We start from the raw sequence: 19840 nt of genomic DNA, 5'->3' as shown, positions 1-19840 counted from the left end.
AGATCCATTCTTACCACAGATCCCAGCAACCTCAGCACATGATTCTTTTTCTGTCCTTACCAAGAGTTTTTCCTTTTCACCTAAAAAACGTACTCTGTGGCCTGTTTGGCATATCTGAACTGCTAGAATCAGAACTCTTGTGCTGCGTGACCATTATTTTAACACACACTCTGTAACACTATGGCGGTCAACTAGATAACTAAGACAGTCACCAACGAGGTGACTCGGGGGCAGGTAGTGTATATAGGGCAGATACTCTGGACAAAGGGACAATTCAGGTGAGATGGTGCCAGACCTCGCTGTGCTACTCAGAAGAGCTTGCAGTCTGACCTCTTACTTGTTTGTTTCTGGGATCTCCCATTCACTGATTTTGGAAAGTAGTGGTCCATGGTGAAAGCCTACAGCCACAAACGCCAGAGGCAGCAGGCAGGAGGCAGACCTGGGGTCAGCAAGCTCTTCTTCACTCAGCAGCAGAGTCAATCGGTCAGACATCTCGTGGCTCATTTCTGTGGGGAAAATGGCTGCTGGCCACCACGAGGGTGTGAGCTTTAGACGCAGCCTAGCAGAGGCAGGCCACAGCGGGTTGGTCACTTTGGCAGGCCCTTTGGGTGGGCGGGTGCAGGGCCAGGTCACAGGAGGTGTTTTGGTGGAGGATTATTTAGGTGGGGCGGGAGGACAGGTAGTGACCACACCCTTCACACGGCAAATGAAACTACAGAAAGCAGGGAACCTCTCTCTGTATTTAGAATTCCAACATAAGTTTCACTAACAGCAAATGGAAAACAACCTGGGCATGCTTGGAGTGCCACCTCCCAGCTCTCAGCCAGGTGAAATCCATGGATATGCAAACTAGGACGAATCAAAAGAGACTTAGTTCCAACACCATTTCTTGAAACCTTATGCCACTGCTGAATGTTTCAGGGACACATAGATACATCACAACAACTCAGGCACTGGTAAAGCCACTGTTCTAGAAAACAAAAGTAAACACACACCCACTGAGATCCACAAAGACCAGCTGTCCCTTGCCTCCTCCTCTCCACCTACCAGTCCACATTCAAGTCCTCCACACTTCAAACCAACCAGCACCCCCACCTAACAAACTCCAAGCCTCTGCCCCGGTCCCAGGATCCCATCTGTTGTCTGTCAAACACCACTGCCATCTGCCTTCCACCTCCACCAGACCTCTAAGGCTACTTTTGTAACAGATATCAATAACCTCAAACATGTCAGTTTCTTTTTGCCTCTTTAATTAACCGATTCCTTCATTTACCTTGTTTTCTTCTTCCTGATTTCCTGTTGTTGCGGTCACTGGTTATTTTGCTGCTCCTTTCCTAATTCTGAGTTGGTACTACACAACTCACTCCCAAGACAAGGGAAACAACCCTGGAAGCAACCCAGAGCATCTCCTGCAAGGGACTGGCCAGACCCAAGTTTCACCGGCCAATTGGGGCGGCTCCTCTGCTCGGTGCTCAGGAGGGTCACTCAACAAGTAGTGCTGGAGAAGCAAGCCCACCCCTGATGTGCACCCCTCCAGACACACTTCAAGGCACTGAGTGTATCCAAACACTCGGCAGGAAAGAACAGGAAAACACACTCAAGTGTTCAACAAGCTAAGGGTCCAAGCAGGGCACTGAAAGCAGAATCCAAACAAAGATCATGAGATCTTCGAGGAAGCTGGAAGACGCACACCTGACTGTCACCAGCTGCTGACACTATGATGGCATCCTCCTCCTGCTGCAGAGGGTGGTACCACAGATGGACCTGCCTACCAGCAATTACAACAGCAGAAACTCTGGTTTCATATCTAAATTAGGTTTTACTGTATAGCAATAAAAATAATTGAACCACTATTACTTGTAACATGCCCCAGAAATCTCAAAACAAAGCATTCAGTAAAAGAAATCAGGACAAGAGCACACATGGTGGTTCCCTTTACATAAAGTTCAAAGGTAGGCAAAAAAGAATAAAAGATTCAACAGGCGAAGCCAAACCATGGTGGCAGAAGAACAACAGCACAGTTGTTGCTGTTACATTAGAAAACTACACTCGCAAAAATAAGTATGATAGGATCTTCTAAGTGAAGCACATACATACATGAACGTGCACAAAGACTGCAGAGGCCCTGCTGTCAGAGACCGTGTTCACACCTCCGAGTTCCGGAGCAGCACGAGTCCTCTCATGGTCTTCATTATGACGATATCTGTCTGACAGGTGATTTTTAGCAGATATGCTTAGGCAATCTTTAAGCTGATAAGAAATGCTTTCAATTTCTTCATTAAATAACATCAGCACTCTTGGATCCTTCCCATTCCTCCCACTACAAACCACCTTCTACACAAAACACTGCCCTAGACTTATTTTGTCGTGTCATTAAAGACCAACTGATAAACAGAGCTTCTTTTTCTCCTACCTTGCTCTTTACCTACTTCTCTTCCTAAAAACTCCTTTCCTTGAATTGCATGTGACATATGACACCTGCATCAAATTGAACCAATTCTTCCTAAACTCTCTCTCTCCATGCTCCTGTCTTGAAAACCTAAGCATCTCTGTTCCTCTGGGCACCTCTTGTAATTCTACCTGCATCTTGCCTTCAACTACAACCCACTGCTGAAGACAGGACTTTAAAGTCGACCTATCTGTGCTCCAACATGCCTCTGAGTCTGCCCCGATACAAGCAATGATCACTAGACATCATCTGACCCCTCAACATGGACCTAACAGGCAACACCTTCAAACCGTCCTAAATGAGCTTAAGTGAAAGTCAGATTTGGAGGAAACCTAGGTCACTAGAGAACTTACAGTAAGTGGAGGGAAGAACCCAGCTTGCAGGCACTGGCTTTGGATCACACACAGCATTCTTGCTCTGATTTCAGCAGTGGCCAAAATCTGAATGCCATCTTAGCCAAGCAGAACAGGGTTAATGGCACTAAAGCCAAGGAGGTGAAACCAACAGTCCTGGGAGACCTCTGCCCATGGAGAGGGCTGCCAAAGGTATATTCAGGTAAAGGGGCAGGAGAAAGAGTGGTAAGAGACAGACATTCAGACCAGAGGGACTCAAGCCTTGATTGTGACATTAACGAAGAAACAAACCAAAACATGTCAATAAGAATCCTGGGGAAGAGAATGGTTCATCCTCAGAGGGAGGGAAGGAAGGACAGAGGGAGGCAGGCAGGGAGGGAGTGAGGGAAGGAAGGACGGACAGAGGGAGGCAGGCAGGGAGGGAGTGAGGGAAGGAAAGAGAGAAGACATTTCATAGATTCCGAAATACAATGTCATTTTTACACCTCTCCTTATGAAAGCAATGATGCTTTAGGGTTAGGGTTAGAGTTAAACATACCATGCTATCCCTGGTCACAAACAACTTTTTTTTTTTTTTTTAAGAGAGAGAGAGAAAATTTTTTTTAATATTTATTTTTCAGTTTTTCGGTAGACACAACATCTTTATTTTATGTGGTGCTGAGGATCGAACCCAGCACCCCGCGCATGCCAGGGAAGCGCATTACCGCTTGAGCCACATCCCCAGCCCACAAACAATTTTATGATGTTAGTGACACAATGTACACACTGCAACTCAGAGACAGCAGAGGCACTGGACAGGAACCCTACTTTCTGTAGGCCCCGGGGGAGACATGCACAAACAGCACACACTGTTGCTACTCCCTGCTGCTGGCCAACTATCCAGGAACTGAGCAGAGTGAAAGACAAGGTGACCTCACAAGGCATATCAGAGAATTCAAAGGCATGGGGACACGCTCATGCATGATGCTGACCACCAAAGTGACAGCAGTACACAGAGCTCAATCAGGCAGGCACAAAGCAGCAGCTCTCCCCAAATGAGGGCTGAACAGACGGATATTCATTGTGAATAGTTCTCATCTCAAGGACCTGCAATTACAGCTAACTTCTTGCCTTGACTCTTTATTTTTAATAAATTATTTCTGTTAATCTGCATTTTTTATTTTTGTGGTACTAGGGATCAAACTAAGGACCGTGAGCATGCTTTACTTCCCCCCAAATGTCCCTAATTGGCACCTAATGCTTCTATAAGCAGAGATGAGGTCAAATAGTCGATGTCTTTTAAGTTGCACTTGTGGGCCACATGATGTGAGGCCAGAGCACCAGCATCTGCAGAGAGAGGCTGGTGTTCAATTCTGATGGCCAAGAATATGTAATGAAGGCAATGATGTCCACCTTTTTCTCTTTAAAATAGGAGGTTTTAAGAAAGTTGATGTTATTGCTTCAACACAGAAGAGGACTAATCATTCTCACCTCCTGCTGGATCGTGACCTTGGCATCATTGCATGCCAGCAGAACACACTGGTAAGGTAGGCAGTGTTGTCTTGAACAAGGGGGTCTCTCTGCTGAAAACAGAACTGTGTGGCATGCAGCTCTAACAGGCCAAAGTCGAAGCTAACCCAATTTGCCCTGTTATCTTGACAGAATGGCTTTTTGGCCCCACATACTAGAGTACCAATGTATTTCTCCCCTTGTATTGAAAAGGAACATTTTGACAAAGGATAAAGATCTGGAAGTGTGAACACCATACTTACCAGGAGGAAAAACAAACTACTCCACCTCCTACTTTGGGCAGCATCAGCTTCTAAGGAGGCTAGAAATTCAGTAAACCGAATTTCCTTGTTCATGAAGTTCAACAAATTCCCATTCTTTAATGCTTTTTCTTGTTCAGGCACACTAAAAAGCCCAAACAAGTAATAGGCAAAAACACTAGGGTCATTCTAATTAAGATACCTGAAATAGCACTTCTATTGAAAACCTCAAATGATAGCAGAGTTACTGATGTTTAACCACAGCTAATAAATATAGTTATGCCATGTTCATTTTGTGTGTCAGCAGTAAAGCAACCCTTTCTTGATAGCATCCACTATACCTCATATCAGATAGTCCAAAAGAAATATAAGCTGGAGTTAAAAGAAAATCTTTATAGAGCAGTTTCCAGCCACAGATCTTCTTTCTTAAATGGCTACGTAAACAATTCAAGAATGAGAAACATTAACTGTAATTGCTACAAAATGCTTAAAAAGCACCTGCCTTAATAGTTTAAATAGCCCAAGGAAACCTTCCCAGCTGGAATTATGAGGAGACCAGAGTGAAGCCCAGTTGAAGGTGTCCTTCGGTCAGACAGTACTATAAAACTCTAAGCAACCTCATCACTATTAATTAGTAAGCCCAAAGTCACTGTAATTGAACTGGACATCCAAAAGCTGGTATGTCAAGATGAGGAATCATTTTGCAGAAAATGCTGGCCAAAGTAAGACAGGAAGCTCCTAAGCTATTCTGCTAATGCCTCTGTCGTCTTGCCACTCTGACCCAAGATACAGCCTGGTCACAGCCTGGGGGTGCCAGCTCCTGGTGTTCACGCTCCTCTAAACACATCCCAGCTTTCCAGCTACGCATCTCCTGTCTTAGCCACAGGTGGTGATGATGTGGCTGAAGGCAAAGTCCAGAGATGAGTCCATTTTAGGAGCCTGAAGAGCACTTGGCCTTCTGGCTGTGTAAGTCCAAGACAGCTGCAAAGTCAAAGTAGTACCTTAGTGTGTTTCTTTTTTTTTTTTTTTCTCCTGCTATCTACAGGGTGGTACCCCATAGACCAAGTTTTATTCTTTATGGAACAGTCAGTTCCCGTCACCCACACTTGGCTTCATCAACAGCAAAAATAAATAGCTGCTTCCTCCAGAGGGGCAGTAGCAATTCTGCATGGTGTGATGGAGACCCAGAACGTGCTAGAAGGTCTTCGGTCCCGAGTCCCCAAGTCAGTCATCTTCGTCATCGCCTCTGATTCCTCTGAGGATTCAGATGCGCTTTCTGGCAAGTCATCTCCCATCTGTTGGAATCTTCCAGACTGTGCATCCCACATGTATTTGACGGTCACCTTGAATTCAGTCATCTCATACCCAAAAAGCTTCTCTCTTGAGGGCAGTGGGCAGGCCCAGCTGCCTCAGCTGTGGCTCCATGGAGTGGGGGAACTGCTCCAGGGGCCCAGGATCCAGGCTCACAGTGAAAGTTGCTTTGTTGCCAGCTCGGGCAAAGTCCATTTCTGTGTATTTTGTGAACCACTCATTCACCTCCTCCTTTGTGTGGTTGGTAAAAAGAAGACCAACTTCACCCCTCAACTTCTTGCTGACCTGGTACAGGTTGTCTTTGTATTCATCAGAGGGGCTTCAGCCCAAGGCCACCATCATCACCTTGTTTTTGCCAAAGAACATCCTCTTCTATCAAGTTCTGTTTCAGTTCCAACCCTTTCTTGGTGGTTTTGGTTAAGGAAACTTTCTTGTCACGCTTGGATTTTGGCATCTCGCTGAAGCCACGTGTGGCACTCGGCGATGTGGGCCGACAGGACGCGGCGCGCGGGCCTCCCTTAGTGTGTTTCTTAAATATGTGTGTTAATAACCAAAAAAGGCACTGATGTAACTTCTCAAACAAACAAACAAAAAAGAACACATAGGGGGCTGAGGCTGGGACTGAGCAGTAGAGCGCTCACCTAATACGTGCAAGGCCCTGGGTTTGAACCTCAGCACCACATAAAAATAATAAAATAAAATAAACATTTAAAAAAAAGGAAGAAGAAGAAAACAGAATTAAGCAATTGGAGGGTTGGGAAAATGCATATAACACTCTACAAAGCTCTGCTGTTTCCACTCAATCATTCTTTCTACAAACCACTTACCAATGCCATAAAATGTGTTGTGCTGGCCACGTGAGGAACCCAGGCCTGAGGCCGCAGTCCAGTCCAGGAGAGTGGCTGGGGCAAAGGCAGGCCAGTGTTTTTACAGGTGGAACTTAGGAGGGCAGGAAGGGGAGATACTGCACTGGAAAAGGCATCTCAGCAGAGGCAGGGACGGAGCTAAGCCCTCAGTGGGAAGAAAGGATACTGTGGTCTCGAGAGTGCCGAGACTCAGGCCAGGAAGCACTGGGTGCCTATGCAGGGAGGTCTCCTTGCAGGGAGGTGCACACTCCCAGCACCCATGAGGAGCAAGACTGGAAATATACATGGGTCTGTGTGGGTGAAGTCAGTGGCATCTAAGAGCAGGGCGGAGGAGCACAGCGAGTTTTCTGGGACAGCGACTTTCCCATCTGGCTGCACAGCCAGTGTCACCTGTGACACACATACCAGGATGATACCAACAACAGTGTGCAGTCAGCTTTTCATCACTGTGACCAAACTGCCAGACATAACAGTTTAGAGGAGAAAAAGTTTGTTCTGAGCCTGAGGGGAGGTGGCACATCCTGGCACAGGAAAGTCCTCAGCTCCCAGAAGCCAGGAAGCAGAGCCAGAGGGCAAGGGCGGCCGGAAGGTGCATCCTCCAGGCAGGCCCAGGATCCCACACCCTCCAGCCATGCCCCACTGCCCACAGCTGCCACCCAGTGGGCCACCCACATTATTAATCCACCACACGGCTTCAGCCACGGATGAGGCCACCACTCCTAATCTAACCAGTCCCCCCTCAGTATTCTTGCATCACCCCACGAGCTTTTGGGGGGACACATCACACTCAAGTCATAACACAGAGGAAATTTTAATGTTCAGCTCCTGTGGTTCTTCTCACCAGGCAGATGTGGAGTACGGCACTCACAATGGCTCAAAAGGCAGCAGCAAGAAAGGAGATCAATTCGGAGGCTACTAAAACAGAGGGCCAGTGACAACAGCAAAGGCAGAGAGAAAAGCAAAAGCAAAGGGCTGTGAGGGAAGCCCAGAGGCAGAACTGACACAAAGTGTCACCCCCACAGACAGGGCTGATGGAAAAGAAGAACCAAGCCAGGCACGGTGGGGCACCCCTGTGATCCCCACAACCCAGAAGGCCGAGGCAGGAGGCCTGCAAGTTCCAGGCCAGCCCCAAAAACTCCACGAGACCCTGGAGCTCAGTGGTAAAGCACCCGTAGGTTCAGTCCCCAGTTCCATTAAAAAAAACAAATAACCAGAAGGAAGGAAAGGAAAGGGCATCAAGAGAGTACACACAGAAGGGCCAACTGTCCCAGGAGAAATAACTACAGTGGCCACCTTAGGCCAAGTCACTATGAGACAGGAAGCCTGGTCCCTGAAGTGCAGTCAACACTGATTCTGAACTGACGCCATTTGCCGACACCTCCCCTGGGTTTGCTGTGCTCAGCTACCTAACCACGTGCCATTACCAACCCCTGCAGTGCACGCACCTCTCCCTACACACACGCAGGGTGAAGGACTCTCCCAGCACAGCGCCAGCACAGAGGAGCCAACACTCACTGTCCCCCCATGCGGGGGGACAACTGGGCAACTTAGTGAGGCCCTAAGTAATCTAGCGAGACCACATCCGCTCAGTTGGTTTCAGAGGAAACAGTACTCTGGGTTCTCTTTCCTCCTCTGCTCATTTGCAGGGAGTCGAATTCTTACCTTCTCTGCTAAGGCTTTTAAACTGTCCAGGAACCTGGTCCAGAAGTCCTTGAAGAGCGGGCGGTCGATTTTCCTCAGGCTGTCTTTGGTGCTGGCGTCCACGCTGACATACAGTTGAGTGACCGGCTTGAGCTTTCTTCAATTAAAAGGAAAAAAAAATTAGATCATGCCTCCATCAGGCAGCAACACAGGCTGTCAGCTGCAGTGACCACACCGACCCAAGCAACACACCCTTGGCCAGCACCACCCCTGGTAAATGGAAACCATTAATCACTCATTCAAATACGGGGTTTTAGTGGAAAACAGAACAGAACCCAACTTCAGGCCTGGCAGCACCAGCCCAGCACAATCAGGGGGCCCTGGGACCTCCCTTCCCACAACCACCACCCTCAGACCTGCACAGCTGTCGCTTCCTAACTGCACAGGGTCTGTGCCGATGGCCACCTGAGACCTTTAACTCACAGAAGGAAGTCTTCCAAGGAACAAGGGACAACCCAAATCTCCGGCTCTACTTCAGAGCTTCCAACATGGCGGGGGGGGGGGGGGGTGTTATGTCAAGCCGGGGAGGTGCAGGCAAGGGGAGCCAGGATAGCAGGGCTATGACCCAGCACTTGCGCCACCCAGAGGAAAAACACTAGGTGCAGATTCCCACCTCTCATGAGCTCATCTCTCAAATTCACTGGCTCACTTCACTTCTAGCTGCTGGATTTTTTGCAAGTTATGCTTCTTTATCTAAATTGCAAATATCCCAAAATCTCTCCCTTTCTCCTTTCAAATGGGTCTCATAACTTTTCTCTTTGGTGAATTTAAAATTAACCAGCAAAGAAGACAGGATTTCCCCCTTAATAAGCCTCTGACAAAATTCTCCAACTATTGATTTTCTATAACTGTTCCACACATATTCCACATTTACCCCTACAATGTTATTTACACATGCTTTTTGTTTCAAAGTCCATGCACACTTAAAATAGAGATATTTGTAATCCCAGCAGCTAAGGAAGCTGAGGCAGGAGGATCACAAGTTCAAGGCTAGCCTGGGCAACTTAGAGAGGCCCTAAGTAATCTAGCAAGACCACATCTCAAAATATACAAGTAAAACAGGCAGGGGATGTGGCCCAATGGTAAAGCATCCCTGGGTTCAATGCCCAGTACAAAACACAAAGACAAAAAACAGATATAATTCCTATGCCACACAGTGGTTATATGCTTTTTACAGCCTGATCAGTCACTGGGTGGAGAACCTTGAAGGGCTGGCACACAGACACACAGGTTCCTAAAGCTACCTTTTAGTGGGCGTTGTTGACATCAGTGGGCAGAATCTTTAAGGAAAAGTAAGCCAAGCAAACATGTGCCATGATCAGCTAAATGACATGCAGGAAAGTCGGAGATGCCAGACCCAATCTTACCAAATGCAGAAGAGCTGACCAGAGGCAGAAAAAGGTGATGAAAATACTAACTGTTCCTGTGGTCCCAGTGGCTCAAGAGGCTGAGGCAGGACGATCACAAGTTCAAGGCCAGCCTGGGCAACTTAGTGAGGCCCTAAGCAACTTAATGAGAACCTGTCTCTAAACAAAATCTTAAAAGGGGGCTGGGGATGTGGCTTAAGTGCCCCTGGGTTCAATCCCCAGTACCCACCCTCACAAAAAAAAGAAGCTATATGCAGTGGTACAGGAGTCTCCTAAGACTCAGGAGAATCCCAAGTTCAAGGCCAGCCTTGGCAACTTACTAAGACCCTGTCTCAAAATTAAAAGGACTAGGGATATTCAGTGCCCTGGGTTCAATCCCTAGTACCCCTCCCCTAAAAAAATACTATGTATTTTAAGCCTTCTGCAATACTGATATGCAAGGGGAAGCCTTAGAGTTTCAGGACATGTCACTGTGAGCAAAGGCCATCACTTACTAAAGTGCAGAAGAGCAGCATGGCCATGGAGGCCCACCCCTGTCTCCTCAGCCCATCCCCGCAGGCCTCTCTAACAGACAGCTGTGCTGCCTGACCAGTAGAGAACAGGACCTGACCGTCTTAATGGTTCTGCTGGCTGTCCGCACCCGATACTCACAGGACTTGCCACGACACTTCCTGGCCTTCTCCCCACCCTTCATAACTACTCCAAAGGTCAAGTTCAGTGTGCAAACATCGATCTTTTACACGAGAGTGAGCCCTGGACACCCGCAGTACAGGAAGGAACATGGGTCCATGCCGCTGTCGAGACACTTGTCGAAGAACTGTGCAGACCTTATACCAGGGAGCAAAGACAGACAGAGGGGAGCAGAGGCCCCTGGGACTTCACAGCTCATTTCTGAGGTGCTCAGCAGCAGCAAAGGGACAAGGGAGACACCTTCTCAGTCCCAGGGATCTTATTTCTGCCTCGTACTGGCCTCTATCCTCCAGGATGTCAACAAGGCTCCTGACACGTCACCCATCTCTACAGAGACAACAGCATTTAAGTTTCCAAAAAGCAAAGTGTGATATCACTACGTCATCATAACAACTCCTGTATCTGAAAACCTCACCATCAATGCTGAGAACAAAAAAGTGTGATATTTAGGATATTCAACCTTAAACCAACAACCAGTCCAAATGTGCAGCGACTCCTCAAGTGCTGACCGTGGTGACCCTCGTCCTGATTTTAAGACTGAGTTAAGAATAAGAAAATAAAGGAATGTACCAACAAATAAAAAGTCCCTCTCCCTTTTCTTTTTTCAGTAGACATTAGTGACTCATTCTATCTTCCGAGCTATATTCTTTGGAAGGCAGAATGAGGCCTATCAGTATCTGTAGAAAGAAAAAAAGCAGGGAGAGATTTAAGTTTGTTAGAAATCCAAGTAAACAGTAAGTTTCATTTTCCTCTCAAGACAAAAAAACAGCCACAGTGGCCCCAACATCAAACGCAGTGACAACTCAACACTAAGGCACCTGCGGCCATCAGATCAGGCCAATAATCTAGGTGAGGACAGAGAGTAGTAAGAGGAGAGACCCCTCTGCCACTTGCTAGGTGCACAGGCTGCGGGGCACTGTGCCCCCATCACCCCTCCCTCAGGTAGCTGAGTCCCCACAACCAAGCAGGGAGATTCCAAGGAGGCCAAGTGGCCCACACAAAGACCACAGAGCACAGCTGTCAGCCAGAGACTGGAGCATCCCAGAGGCCCTGCGCAGGTCCTGGCCCCACCCAAGGCCAGCATTCTCCCACAGCGGGGCACCCACAGGGCTGCGGCGTTGGGCAGCACATGGCACTGTAAACCCAGAAGGCCAAAAAGCCCACAGACTGTGAGAGGTGGACCGTCTCGCCAAGTACCAGAGAAGCCCACACCCACTCTTCAGAGAGAAATGCTAGTGCTCGGTCTTCTTCCCCTCTGCAGGTTCTCTCTTCACTTTATTTGCTGTCATGTATAATTAATTAGAACAAATAAAAAGTTTCACTAGAAAACATAAATAAATAAATTATAATTGTGAATTGTATGAAACTTCAAAAAAAAAAGTTAAACTCAACTTCTTTCCATAGGCTCATGTACTGAGCATTCGCTCAGAGGTGGCTTGAACTGGACACTGGACACAGTGCTCAGCCTTAAACATTCACCTTGTGGGGAGCAAGAGATGAATGAATGGGTACCCCAAAACCACGACCAAAGTAGTCGAGCAGAATGGGAAAGAATGACGGAGTTAACTGGGGAATTAAGAACGGCGTAACGAATAAGTTGAAAGGCAAGCCGGCCCGTGAAGGACACCAGGTTCCTGGGGAAGACAGCACAGATCATGCCAAGGGTGGCCTCAGGAAAATGGCAGGCAAATGCTCAGAGCTGGGAGCGACAGGACAAAGAGCCTGCAGCATCCCCAGAAGCTGGACACACAGCATGGCCAGGCGATCCCAGGCGATTCCAGCTCACGTCTTGCCAAGAAAGGCGCTCTCTCTTGCTGGCGCCCTGCCCAGGAGTCCAGAGAAGCCTGCAAGAACTCATGAATGTGGACCCCAGTGGTCCCACCGACTGACACAGGAGCACACCGAGACCAGCGGAGCTGGCCAGGACCACACAACTGCACGGCTCATACTTAGGAGCAGAAGGAAAGGTCTTATCAGTTAGCTAGAGACAGCATTAGTGACGATACCCACTAAAGCAGATCAGTGACACTCCCAAGAAAGACCCCTATGGAAACTCGTGTTCTGTGAGCCTGAGAAGACGCTGCTCAGGAGTGGCTCCCTCCTGTCCAGCCACCCCTGCTCTATCACTAGCACCCAGCACACGCTTTCGTTAGCCTCAGCTGTGACAGAAGGACAAAGCTACTGGGCAGTGTGGCTCGTCCTTTCCCTCCTATCTGCCTCCACACTGCGACCACAGCTAGTGGGGGTGGCATAGAGCTCTCGCCCATAAGCCCTGCAGGACTGTCACTGGACAACGCCCCTGGGAGGGTCATTGTCAGCGAGGAGCCCACTAGGTTGCACCTGGAGTACTGAAACCCTCCTGGGAAAGTTGAAGACCTCAAGAAGGCCACCAGGACAAATGCAACGCTTCCAAGGTAGGGCGGGGAAGCCACCAACACAGCCAGGATCTTCTAGAAAGACACAAATATCCAGCCTGTAAGGCACCCAGTCACCCAGGCAGCATGACCACGTCCTCCTGTGAGCTCAGACCAGAAAACGCTGCATGACACTCGCGTAGAGATGCCTGCCTGGGCTGACCACTGAGCAACTGCCTGGGCTGACCACTGACCGCTGACTTGCTGAGTGAAGCTGCACCATGAACACATGGAGCTTCTAAGATTCAGTCTGGAGCCTCGTTTCCCTGAAAGAAATGAAGACACCAGAGACAACTGGCATCTCAATACCTCCCAGTTCTCAGAAATGAGCACCGAGAACCACTTTCTTCCTGGTCTCTTAGGCACAGCATGGTGGGGGCCTTGGCTCACATCGGAGGAGCACTGATGATAGAAACAGAAGTGGAGGCCATCTCAGGACTAGCTGGCTCCAGAGTGGTTTCAGAAACCTGTGGTTCACAATCCAATATCTTGTAGGGAACACTCACTGCCCTACTTTTAAGCTTTCCTCAAACTACATCTGACCTTTGGTATCTTTGGGGGACTGCTCGCCTACAAGGACCCAAATCTCTGGAAGTCAAAGCCTGCAATGCTTGGATCCCTAGTATGAGAGAGCTCTGCACCTGTTTAAGACCCACACACACCACCTGCACACCTAAGTCCTCTTGCTGTGCCGCTCTCAGAAAAGCAAGAAGAAACATCTGCACACGTCCCTGCAACTGCAATTTTCTTTCCAGCGTTTCCCTCTGCAGTGGGGCATCCGCAGAAGCACAGGAGCAGAGTATTCACATCTTCTGTTACGGAGACCAGAGGCAGGAGGTTGCCAAGGTTCAGGAACCCTCAACGCCTGGGCGTACACATTCTTCCCAAGCTGGCAGGATGCTCTGCTTCAGAGGAAGGTATGCCCACAGACAACACTCTCCAACAGGTCTCTGCCAGGCTTTGCAGTTGCAGGAATTCTCCCAGGATTTCAGCAACCACCTTCATAGCTCACATGTCCACTGACTTATGCCATCTTTTCTGGAATGGGTTCTGACAAGCAGGACCAGGTCCACCTTCTTGAGTTGGGTACATAGTAAGCAAATCAATCCCTTCCAATGTCTTGGAACCTATGGGTTTCACTCTACAGTCACACAGATCCAAGCAGCTTTCACAACAGGCTGCACTACTCACCTGATTTCTTCAGGGAACTGTGCGTTTGTGACGAGGAAACTGGAGATTTTGCGCTGGTGGAGTAGCTGCAAGAACCTATTGATCTCAGGGTACATTATCGGTTCTCCCACGAGGGACAGTGCACAGTGCTTAACCTTCATTCCTTCTTCAAACCGCTCTGCTTTGACACCTGGTACTCCTGCAGGACAGACACAGAGGAGAGGAACAAGTCAAGGAAGGCACTGACCGAGGACACTGCCTTTCCTTAATGATTTTTTGGTTTCAGAGAATAAATTCATTTTTTGATACTAATCAAAAAATATACAGCAAGAGTGAGGTGGGATCTTGAGAACCCGACACACAAGAAGCACTCATGAGGGACTTGCTGCTGCCATTTTCCTCCAATTCATGACGTCAATGACTGGCATCCACAACAATCATGACCAGAGTACCGACCTCCCATCCCGCATTGCCAAGAACATGAAGAAGAGGAACTTTCACTGACCAGCGGTGCCTCAGCTTTCAGGAGGTAATTCTATTTTACACACAAATAAAACCCACCTTAAGTGAGCGAGTGTAAGTCCAGCACAGGAGGTGCAGGCTGCCCTCAGCAGAACCCAGGTGACAGGTGGTGCCCTCTCGGACACCCATCCCTCTAAGCACACGTCACATCAGTATTTCTGGATGAATCATTTCTTGGGCTATGAGGATCTAAGATCTTTTTGTTTAATACCAGGAATTGAACTCCGGGGTGCTTACCCACTGAGCGACATCCCTGGCCCTTTCTTATATTTTATTTAGAGACAGGGTCTTGCTAAGTTGCTGAGACTGGCTTTGAACTTGCAACCTTCCTGCCTCAGCCTCCAAGCTGCAGGGGTTACATGTCCAGCGAGATCTAAGATCTTAACTCAAGTGAACCACGGTTTTAAACAAAGCCTGATCCGAGACAACGTAGCACCACCCATAATACTTCCTTTTGGTGGTAAGAAATACCACCAACTTTAACATCCCTCCAGACCAGAAGAGTGAAAGGGCAGATTCAACCTGAACTCCAAAGCTGCCCCAAAGCTCAGAACGTGGAAGAACTGAGCCCTGGTGAGACCCTGCCCAACAAAGCTTGGATGCCCAGGCCCAAAGTCTGACTCTACACAACATTTGAGTCTCTCACTTCTCTTTCCCTAACATGTAAGATGGTGATTTCACACATGCAGGCAGACATAATTATGAGAATTAAATAAGCAACAGAAATGCTCAGCACAATGTCAGACTCAGCACATAAGCATTCAAAAAAGTGTTTACTGCAAATATTTTAATTTGGGGATTAAAAAAGAAAATCAAATGTTTTAATTACTTCAAATGAAAATGGTAATTCCATTCAATTAAATGAATATGAGCTAATCACCTACTATGTGCCAAGCACTGTTCAGGGGACTTTTCTTTCAGTAAATAAAGAGGCGAAAGCGTGTGCCTTTGGAGTTTAGAGTAACACTGGACACAGCAAGTCCATCCAGAGCACAGCGCACCCCTCAGTGCAGCAGCCACCAACACCTGGGACCTCTGAGCACCTGGCAGAGCCCCTGTGGATTAGAGGCAGCCTTCCATGGGTCTTCTTTCCATAAATGTAAATCAAGGGCCAGGCTTAAACTGATGGCTAGCACAATGGCAAGAACTGTGATAATACTAATAGTTAGAAGGTGATAAACATTGGGAAAGAAAAGGTAGAGCAGACAAAGGTGTGGGAGAAGGCAAGCAGTCCTGCTTCTGGCCTGCACCCTGGGTGGTCCCAGCGGGAGGTGAGGTGTGTTCACCTGAGGGCCTTTCTGAGTAACATGGTGGCTTTTAAGTGTCACTCTGGGTGCTATAGGGAAGACAGAGGGACAAAGAAGATTATCTGCCATGAGGCCATAATACAACCTAAGCAAGAAATTCACTCGACTTGGAGGCTTGGATTAAGATGGCGACAGCGGAGGTGGAATTGCCAAGGGGATCTGCATTAAAGACAGTCAACAGGACTTTCTACTGGATTGGACTTACAGCTCCAAACATCACTAAATCACTAAAAAGTTAACAGCCTGAGCAAAAGAGCTGCCATCAACAGAGACCAAGTAAGTCCAGCAGGTGGCAGGTAATGGGGAGAGGGAGTGGTTATGACCAGTGCTCAATCTTAGACTTGCCAAGTCTGATGCATCCACTGGACATCTGAATGTACACACGACATTCAAACCTGGATTCTGGGTGGAAGTAAACACTTTGACAAAACGATGGCATTTCCATCCAGGGACTGGATAAGATCACTAAGACAGGAAGTGCAGACAGGAGAGGATCAAGGACCCTGACCCAGGACACTCACAATTCTAGGAAGAGAGGAGAGGTCAGCAAAGGACACTGGCAAGGAGCCGCCAGAGAGGAAGGAGGACACCCCAGAGCAAAGAGACAAGTGCCACCTTTTGGAGAGCTATCACTGAACCATCACCACCACACCTGCCCATCAGACAGCCACAAGAGCAAACAAGGACCAACCTTTACAACCACAGGCTCTGGGATTTAAAAAACGTCCTAACTGACAGAAAAGGCTGGCCCTGCAAAGCCTCTTCCTGTAAAAGTACATTCCACTCCAAACTGGCAGCTTGAGGCTCCCGCAGAGTCCTCCCTGGAACCAGGTGCTCACTGTCCTCCAGCAGCTGCCCACAGCCTCTGGTCTCATGGGAGGACGTCTTAGAGAAGGGCAGTGCCAGCAGCAGCAGCACCCCACTGCATCTCCCCAGTGCCGTTCCTGTGACGCACACAGCCCTCTGTCCTCAGGGACCAAGCCCTGCCCTTCCACAATTGAACTCTGCTTTGCTGTTGGAATCTTCTGGTTTTACTGGTGATTTTAAGCAACTTTCCTGCTGTTTCTCTGACCAGGGTCATTGCCGCAGTCTGGCTGGGCACAAAATAACCACTTGTAGGGCACTTGTAGGTTCAAAACAGGAACTCCTTTATTGTCCAAACTCCCCAAACGCCACCCACCCACCCACGGGGCCCTTCCAGGAACACCACCAACCGGATATCCCTCCTGGAAATTTGAAATCCCTCCTGGAAATCCCTCCTCCCCAACCAACACTGAGAATTCCAAAGTAGCAGGCAGCAGGGGTCTAATATACAATTGAATACACAGCTTAACATAACCATCACCATCTCAAGGGCATCACCTCTCAACCACTCCCTTCTGGCAAAAATGCCATGCATCGTTCCGACTAGGCTGTGGCTCTCAGCAGGTCATCAGGTCACACCTCTCAAGGAAGAGGCCTGAGGAAGAGCTCAGGGCTCCTGGCTCCTCTTAACAAACCACACAACCCACAGACCAACATACGAGCAAGCCAGTGGCTCAGCTTCCCGCATTCAAACCTGGCTAATCAGAAATAAAACGTCCTCTTCAACCCTTCCTGAGCCTTCGGGCTGGACGTCAAAGATACATCTGACACAGACATCCGCACTGAGGCTCTGCACAGGCATGCTCAGGGGCACCAGCAGGTGGTGCACTCCTCCCCCTTCCCGTCTGTGTACCAGGCTTGTCAAAGCCACAGTGCAGACCCTTCCTCCGAGGTCACTCTAGATGAGCATCTGGCACAAAATGCATCCTTTCAACTCTGCATTTTCAGGACCCAGGTCGCTGTGGACAGCAGTTTTACTCCATGAGTACTGAGCTCCTGCTCTCCGCAAGGGCAGTCAGAAGGGGCAGCAGCATTTTGGAAAAATGCTGACTCACAGTGAAGTTCTGACCCACTTTTAATCAATACAGAGCTAATTGTGCATGTGTATAAATGGAAAGCTAACACAGTCATGAGAAGACAGATGATTGCCTTCAGAACTGAGAACAGCAGCACAAAAGGGGAGTATTAAAAAAAATCAGAGAATGTTTTCAAAATGTGCTCAAGGCTGGCCACTTGGCTCAAGTTGGAAACTCCAACACAATGGGCAGCAACAGTGGTCCCGTCCTCCAAAATAAAACCACAAATGAACCAGACCCACAGCAAAAAGCAGGTATTCCTCCCCTCTAGAAAACAAAGGACTCCATGCCAGGCAAAGAACGTTCTTAGCAAGCTAAAAAGTGGACCTCTACAGAGAGGCCAAAGTGGACATACCTGGAACATAACAAGCCAAAGGGAAAGGCTTCAAGCCTTTAAAATAGTGTACTTTCCAATTTACAAAAAACATCTGTTTCTAAGCATTTTTAAGTCTAAAATCTGTATTCCCACAGATACAATGCTACTATATGTAAATTAATGAACATAACAAATCCCCAAACACCAAACTAATCTGTAATGTACCTAAACCATAATACTGAAAAACCGCTTCAATATGATCTAATCAAATTCCAATACTATTTACTATGGGAAAATGTGCTCTAAATTCCAACTAAGAAAGCCAGAAACACACGTTTCTTCTGGGTTATTTGCTCTGTTTTTTGTTTTGTTTTGCTTTGTTTTTGTTTTTTCCTTTTAAGCCACGAAGGGCACAGGGCAGCAGCATGGGGACTTCAACAGGGGAAATTCAAGCATGTGTTGGAAGAGAGAGAGAGAGAGGCAGGTCCTGCAGGGCACCTGGAAGAGGGCAGCTCCTTGGGCCTCTTCCCCAGGCCAATCTCCACAAGGAGCTCAGGGCCAGGAAGCCAGAAGAGCCTCCACCAGGACATGAACAGAGGCCAGATTTCAACCTGCAGCCAGGGGAGGGTGCGGGGCTCAGAAGAGGCAGTGTGTCCCTCGACACTCGCCTGAAGCTGAGCAGCCAGAAAGGAGGTGGCCTGTTTTACCTGCACCTGGTCCCCTGAGGCTGAAGAAAGGGGAGAGCTCACTGCAGGGCCCAGGCTGGTGGGAAAGAGGACGACCACTGGTGAAGGCCAGCGTGGGCAGTGACACGTCACAGCAGCTACACTGGTGGTTCTGCTGTTAGCTCTAGCAGGTACCTCACCCTCCCATAGCCCCGTGTCCTGCTCTCCCCTCCCGCTGCCCCGTCCACTCCTCAACAATCAGGTTTTTGCCTCTTCTAATACTGTAGTTTCACGGCAAGATTCACTGCAGCAATTAGAGAAGGAAGCCAGATTTTCAAAAACCAATGTGGCTTATTTTGACTCAGAATGAGGTAAGAAGCAGTAAACAGCCTCCAGGGCCCCAAACTGGAGGGGAAGGGAGCTGGCATTCATTATGAAAACACAGGCGCGGAGGAGCTAGCCATGCCTGGTTCCCCACATCCACCACACCTTCACCCGTACCACCTCCTGCTGGTGGATAGAGAAACTGCTGTGGTAAGATGAAGAACTGAGGTAACCAGGCCCGCGTGGAAAACCTCTCCATCAAACTTACTGTTGAGTCAATGTTTTGCTGATGTGGTAACATTTTCCAAAGTCAATCAATTAAGGAATAAAAGAAAGCACCTTCTGTGAAATTTTCCCAGGTGACACCCTAGCAAGCCATTCTTAGGAGAAAATCTGGTGACAGCAGGACTCCACCTCTTGCACTCTTAAGCCAGCTAAGCAGTCCCTCAGCTCTGCCCCTGCTCTCTGCAAGCCACAGCCGGTTATCCCCTTGGAAGGCAGCACTCACTGAAAAACCGCCTTGGCTTCCTACGCCTCTGGAACCGTCTGCACAGTACAAACCCCCCAAGCCGGTCTGATGGACGACCCAGAACCTGCGCTCTTGTGAACTCACCCAACACACCTCACTAACGTGACAAAGTCAACTCCATGACTTATTCATTACTGATTTCCATTTAAAGTGCATTAGCAAAAATGT

The 19840-nt window shown here is 48.4% G+C and overlaps 1 protein-coding gene and 1 pseudogene across 3 annotated transcripts in view; both read right to left on the bottom strand.

The window, feature by feature from the left end:
* LOC143384769 (S-adenosyl-L-methionine-dependent tRNA 4-demethylwyosine synthase TYW1-like) overlaps window positions 1-19840 on the bottom strand; it is a 121378-nt gene that overhangs the window by 48807 nt on the left and 52731 nt on the right. For all 3 annotated transcript variants that reach the window (XM_076839889.2, XM_076839887.2, XM_076839888.2), the window contains exons 12-13: window positions 14091-14268; window positions 8390-8525 (exon numbers count right to left, since the gene is read on the bottom strand). In XM_076839889.2, coding sequence (XP_076696004.2) covers window positions 8390-8525; window positions 14091-14268 — 314 coding nt within the window. The remainder of the gene's footprint in view (window positions 1-8389; window positions 8526-14090; window positions 14269-19840) is intronic.
* On the bottom strand, window positions 5775-6369 carry LOC143385306 (mRNA turnover protein 4 homolog pseudogene; annotated as a pseudogene).

Source organism: Callospermophilus lateralis, chromosome 19, assembly GCF_048772815.1.
Source record: "Callospermophilus lateralis isolate mCalLat2 chromosome 19, mCalLat2.hap1, whole genome shotgun sequence".
Lineage (NCBI taxonomy): Eukaryota > Metazoa > Chordata > Mammalia > Rodentia > Sciuridae > Callospermophilus > Callospermophilus lateralis.
Note: the sequence above shows the minus strand (reverse complement) of the source record. Positions and strands in the feature narration are given on the sequence as shown.